The sequence below is a fragment of the Adiantum capillus-veneris genome, chromosome 9, assembly GCF_014529385.1.
Source record: "Adiantum capillus-veneris isolate H3 chromosome 9, ASM1452938v2, whole genome shotgun sequence".
Classification (NCBI taxonomy): domain Eukaryota; kingdom Viridiplantae; phylum Streptophyta; class Polypodiopsida; order Polypodiales; family Pteridaceae; genus Adiantum; species Adiantum capillus-veneris.
Window position 1 is genome coordinate 39,995,122 of NC_140939.1, and position 6,450 is coordinate 40,001,571.

A 6,450-nucleotide genomic window follows, 5' to 3' on the forward strand; every position below is an offset into this window, starting at 1 on the left:
CCTCAAATTTCAAAAATTCCCAAACTACCCCCAATATTTTGTCATAAGTTCCCAAAATATGCTTCAAATTTTCCTAAATTCCCAAAATACCCATGGTTGTGAGAGTAAATTTCTCCAAAAATAAACAGTTTTGTAGCTTTTTATAAGAACACTAATTGTATATCATACAAGATACTAAAACTAGAATTTGAGTTGGTTTTTTAGGATGTGGAGATAAATTGCTTCATTACTTTTAAGGGTATTTTGGGAATTTCCACAAACTAGAGGGGTATTTCGGTAATTTTCCCAAAAAAAAGAGAGAGGTTCTATAGAGCTTATTAATGAAAGTGAGTCGGGTAACTTTGTAACTCCAGTCAAAAGGCCCTAGTTAGGGTTTTGAGAATTCATCTTGCGGCTTCTTTAGGACCTTCGCGCACAGATTGTAGACTCTTTCAGCGCCGGGCAGAGGAGGTGAAGGCACGCTCTAACAACGTGAAGCCATGGTGAGCTTGGTTCCATCCACATCTCCGTCTTCGTTGTACTCTCGCTCTGCCGTGATCGTAGCTGATTTTCTGCGATTTGTGTGTGCAGGCGCGCGGTCTCAAGAAACATCTGAAACGTCTCAATGCCCCGAGGCACTGGATGCTTGACAAGCTCGGTGGTGCCTTTGTAAGTTGGTTTCTGCGTTCTGTGTTGTTATAGAGAGTACTAGGTTGGATCTAATGCTTAACTGTTCTTTTGCTCTAATCAAGAGCGCAAGTGATCATCGGTATGATTGCACAAGATCTTTGCTTATACACTTTGCAAACACACGCAGAGTGTTGTGAATGCAATTGTGTGCTCTTTGCTATCTCGTTTTGCAACGTATGTGTGCATGTTTTGACAATTGACACGCTCATTGCAGGCGCCCAAGCCCTCTGCCGGACCCCATAAGACCAGGGAATGTCTGCCGATGGTTGTCTTGTTGAGGAATCGGCTGAAGTATGCCTTGACCTATCGTGAAGTGGTTGCCATTGTGATGCAGCGACTCATCTCTGTGGATGGGAAAGTAAGGACGGACAAGTGTTACCCTGCTGGGTTTATGGGTGAGTGTTCAAAACTGTGTCTAGCCAACACTTTGTTTTTCTACCTAAGCAGAGGCTCCTTTGACTACGTCGATACAAGCTTTGCTTGATGATGATTGGTGTTCAGGAGGGTCCTAGCATATGTAAACATTATTTGTTTTTCCTCAATTCTGTGTAGAGGATATAAAAAACCTAGGTTTCCTCCGCATCAGAGTATGTTTTTGTCTTTATTGGAACCCACTCTTTGAGAGTTTGTTCTGCCCTGCCTTGAATGGACTGATGTCTTCTGGGTAAATTAAATTGTTTCCTATTGCAAAGGCTTACCGATGACTTCTATCTTCAGATGTTGTGTCCATAGCAAAAACCGGAGAGAACTTCCGGTTGCTTTATGATAGCAAAGGAAGATTCACCTTGCACTCCATAAGCCTTGAAGAGGCTAAGGTAAGATATTGTTCACATTTTGTATAATAAAATCGTGTCCTGCTTTACTTCTCTAAGTTGTGCACTTTGGTTCAGTACAAGCTATGCAAGGTCCGAGCTGCCTGCTGCGGCGAGAAGGGGATTCCCTACATCACTACATTTGATGGGCGCACCATTCGCTATCCAGATCCCCTTATCAAGGCCAATGACACCATTAAAATTGAAATTGAGACTGGAAAGGTTGTAGAGTTCATCAAGTTTGACATTGGCAACATTGTTATGGTTACTGGAGGTCGAAACAGAGGCAGAATTGGGATTCTCAAGCACCGTGAAAAGCATAAGGGAAGTTTTGAAATTGTGCACGTACAAGATGCTGCTGGTCAAGAGTTTGCCACCCGGCTTGGCAATGTGTTTACTATTGGTAAAGGAAGCAAGCCTTGGGTGACTCTACCGAGAGGCAAGGGTATTAAGCTGTCTATTGTTGAAGAAGCCAAGAAGAAAGCAGGAGCTCTGAAGGGAACTGTGGCTTGAGTTTCTTTTTTGAGCAGGCTTCTCTTTTTCAGATTGATGCTCCCTTTTGAGGTATAGTACTAGGGACTCTTGACACAGAAGAGTCTTTTGAGTCGGCTTGGCTTATGCTCATGTGAAACTCATTTTTGAGCTCAAGCTAATTTTGAATGCTACGATTTTTTTTACTTTTGGGACATTTTAATGAGTGTATCCAAGCTTGTTATTAGGATTAAAGGCTATGCTTTCGATATTTCGAATGAGGAATTTTGAAGAGGTGTATTTAAGTTTTGTATTTGTGGTCTTATGGTGAGCAAGAGTCTTCAGAGCTGTTTTACTCAAGCTGATATTGGTCATTTGCATTATCTTGATTTCTATTGGAACTTATGTTGCTAGCCCGTGTTTTAGAGGAGGTTGAGCCGCTCTAATGGCTTATCAGTTAAGTAGTGTCAAAACCACAGGTCTTTCTATCAGAGGGTTGTGAGAGACCCACACCAGTTATCGGTGAAATGCCCTTATGAGAGTATCATTGTGGTGAATTACTTGCTCAGTAGTGGGGTGACAATCGAAACCACCTTCACTTGGAAGTTGCTGTTTCAGTGACCAAGGAACAAATACATGAAATGAAAAAAGGAAAAGATTTTTGTTTCAGTACCACCCCCAAATCTGTGTATATGGGAAGATGGGACTGCATAATTGAGTTGGTGTTTGCAGTTTGAGGACAGCTAGTAGTTTTGCCTCTGGATTAGAGGGTGTTCCTGTGGGAAGTATCCTAGACTTTTGATTAGAGGGTGTCAAATCTGTATGTATGGGAAGATGGATTAAATAGTTGAGTTGGTGTTTGCAGTTCAATGACAGCTAGTAGTTTTTCCTCTGGATTAGAGGGTGTGTTCCTGCGGGAAGTATCCTAGACTTTTGATTGTGAAAAAATGGCCAACGCTTTGTGATGTTCAACTCTTGGTACTTATCCGTCCTGGCTTTTAAATGATAGTGCAGTTCTGTGTATTATGTACACTTGGAATGCTATGTTGAATACATGTCCTGGGTCTTGATTCTTAGTGTATATATGGACATTGCTTAGGCAGTAAAGAATTTCTTGTTATGGCTTTTATCATGTACTTTAATATAGTTCTGCATGCCAGTACATAAGCATCTGACTTCAATTTTTTTTTGTATCTAGTTTTTCATGCAGTGAATTGGAATTTAAACTGTGACATTTGAGCTGAAAACTCTGGATGATGACAGTTCTCATGAGTTGAATTTAATGAATTTTTGTGAATTAATCTCTGTTTTTCTCAATGGTTCTGGGTTTGAATCAATGCAGGTGATCCGAATCAATGCAGGTGATTCGATTGGATCTTTCTTTTCCCCCCTGGTCGAGAGTTGTTCTTCTGACAGTTTGAGTTTGCCTTGGAACTAAGATTTCGATCAGTTAGGAGGGTATACCGTTCTCCTGTAGGGGTATTTCTAGTCAAAACTTTGACAGTTGTCCCCATGGATGTCAGACATCAAAGGAAGGGTCTGTGCTATACGAGTTTGTCTCGGAGCTAAGGCTTTGCTCTGCGAGGAGTGTATTCCGTTCTCCTGTAGGGGTGTTTCAAGTCAAAAACCCTTACAGGTGTCCGATGATATGCCACACTGAAGGAAGTAAGGGCCTGTGCTATGATCTGTCCTATTGTGTCTTGGTGCAACCCCTCCCCCCTCACTCTTCCTGCCTCTTGCCAATAACGTTTTCCTCTCCCTTCCTGCCTCTTGCCAATAAGTGCCTATAATTCCCGCCTTTTTGTGGTCCCCTGTTGTAGTGTTCGCTTAGCTATTTGTCAATGATAAAAACTATTTGGATACAGATCCATGTTATATAGTGGAGAGGTTTGCAGTACAGCATCCAAGCTGACATGGCTTTTTGCGTCTTTAAACGGGATTCATATGTGCCACTTGGCACTACTAATAGCTTACAATCATCATAGCATGGGCTGTCTTCTTGTCTGCACTTTTGGCACCAAGGTCTTTGAAGAGTACTCTCGGAAGCAGCTGTGGACTGTTGGATAAAGCTTGCCAATTAGTGCCACCTAGCATGCCAATGATGGCAAACCTTTTCCTTCTGGTGTCGCCATGTGGAGGACAATTCATAGTTTCCTCCTTCAACAAAGAGTAGAAAGAGGGACATGTGAGTAATGGTTTCTCACCATCTTGTATAGGCAGTGCGACTTTTCACCTTGTTTAGTTGATTAACTGTGCTTGATTTTGATCTTTGGATGTGTGTCATCATGGTTTTGAGCTCATGAAGAACACTAGGTTTTAATGTTTGCAAGCATTGACAGGTGGTCCTCTGGGCCCTCCATTTCATAGTAGAGCCAAGTCATCATAACATCGTCCATTGACGCATGACTAATTTACCAAAATGTAATTGCTTATATTGGGTCTTGCTGTCCACCAAAACATTTTCAGAAGCACTCTTATGGTTCTCTAGACAAATTAGTATGTAGTGACTCCAACCATAAGCTCTTAATGTGCTCTATTTGAAAACATGCAGGTGGCAGAAGTGCTTGTGGTCATTGTAGTGCAACCCCATACTCCTTGACACATGGTAGGCAAAGGGAGATAATGTGAGATGGGATATTCCTTTTTAGATCACAAAAACGTGTGCGTGCATGCGCGTGCACACACAGAGAGAGAGAGAGAGAGAGAGAGAGAGAGAGAGAGAGAGAGAGAGCACGATTATAGGCTACATTGGGCGGAGGTTTCCTTTGTCTTGGTCAATCTCGTAGGGATGTCTCTTTGCAACTTCTTCTGGTAGAACCCTTCTGGTGAATCAGATACTCTTGCGATAGCTTGGCTCACGACAATGTGCATGACTCTTCACTTTGGAATCATAGCATGTTTGCAGCACCTAGTGTGCAACTTTTTTAGGAGTGGTTTAGATGGATTTATTTTGCCACATGGCCATGAGTTTATTGGGACATTGTGATATTGCCTAGAGAGAAGGGAGGCTCGGAGATTATTGATCCAAAGATGTAGAGCAACGCATTGCTCTTCAAGCTCCTAGTACACGATATCTTTCTTGGGCTTGAGTCTTGGAAACAATTCCTATATCATGCTTTGTTATGGGCTTCTCCTTGTTTTGGGTCTATGGATACTACCGACGCTTGCCATCCGATTCATCTTCAAAGATGCTATTTTGGACATGTCTCATTGGTCACCCTTTGTGTTGCTTGTTGAGGATTTGGAAAGACTTGTGCCTTGCTTTGATTTGATACCCACCTTCTAGTGTGGAGGCAGGGGCGAGACACCCACGTCATGGGATGCATATGTGACAAATTCAAAAGGACCTCAACCAAGTAAGAGGACCCACATCGATTGGGCTAGATGGGATGAAGGCCTGGCGAGAGGAATCACATCAATTGGTGAGACAGATTCAGAAGGACGTCACATTGATTGGCAAGACAACCACACGCTTGGGATGCCTATGTGACATATTTAGAAAGATGTCAGCTAGGCAAGAGGGGGCTAGATGGGATGATGGCTTGGCGAGAGGAATCACATCGATTGAGCTAGATGTGATGATTTCAGTTAGGCGAGAGGACTCACATTGATTGGGCTAAATGGGATGATGGCACGATAGCTTTGTTACGTAGTTGGTTAGATGCTTCATTGGTTGGTGCACATGTCATTGGTACTTCAAATGAGATCCGTAGAGGGGTTGCTACGCATATGAGGTAGATTGATGAGGCTATTCCTCAGAACTAGCATGGATACATTGGACATATTATTTTACCTTCTCATCAGGGTTTGATTGCTATGTAGCATGGACACACGTTGTTGACATTGGAGAGACTGCTATCATGGCCATCAACAAAAAATGCCTTTCTATTTTGACACTCTCCCCAACACCAACCCGATCAATAGTGAGCTTCATCAGCTATAATATGCTTCAAATTTTGTGTATGAGGTTGGCTCCTCACTTGGGTTCTCCCGATGAACAAACTCCCAAGTAACGTCTACCTTTACATCAATATGTGATTAGGTCTCCCCAATCTCGGAAAAATAAAAAGGCTTTCAAAACATCATAAGTGCATAAGTGAAGGGTCCCCAATCTTGAAAAAATAAAAAGCCTTTCAAAACGTCTTTTTTTTTGGGGCGAAACTCAGAATCGTGAGTGGATTATATCAACAATCCAAAAGAATTACAATTACAAGTCATTCGTGTCGAACCATGACATCTTCTAGAAACCATCAGTACATTGGCTGATATGGGGGCCACCCCATGGCAGAGGTAGAACACTAGGTTGACTAAATCTAAAACACTTACCCATGCACTTTCGATACTGTTGCAGTCACAACCTTTTCCCTCTCTTCAGAGTTCCTTTGTTTCCCAACGACAAAAATCGCTTCCTTGCTTTCTTGAATGATCTACATGAACCTGGCTGTTTCAATGGTGTACTCGAATAGTCAACAATCTTGGCCTTCCACACATGTTTAAA

The 6,450-nt window shown here is 42.3% G+C and overlaps 1 protein-coding gene across 1 annotated transcript; it reads left to right on the plus strand.

Moving 5' to 3' along the window:
• Window positions 1–353: 353 nt before the first annotated feature.
• Window positions 354–2,223, plus strand: LOC147450383 (small ribosomal subunit protein eS4z-like). Its single transcript, XM_086519630.1, has 5 exons — window positions 354–482; window positions 571–648; window positions 884–1,064; window positions 1,387–1,484; window positions 1,560–2,223. The coding sequence occupies exons 1-5, from the start codon at window positions 480–482 to the stop codon at window positions 1,992–1,994; spliced, it is 795 nt and encodes a 264-aa protein (XP_086375756.1). The 5' UTR covers window positions 354–479; the 3' UTR covers window positions 1,995–2,223.
• Window positions 2,224–6,450: the final 4,227 nt, after the last annotated feature.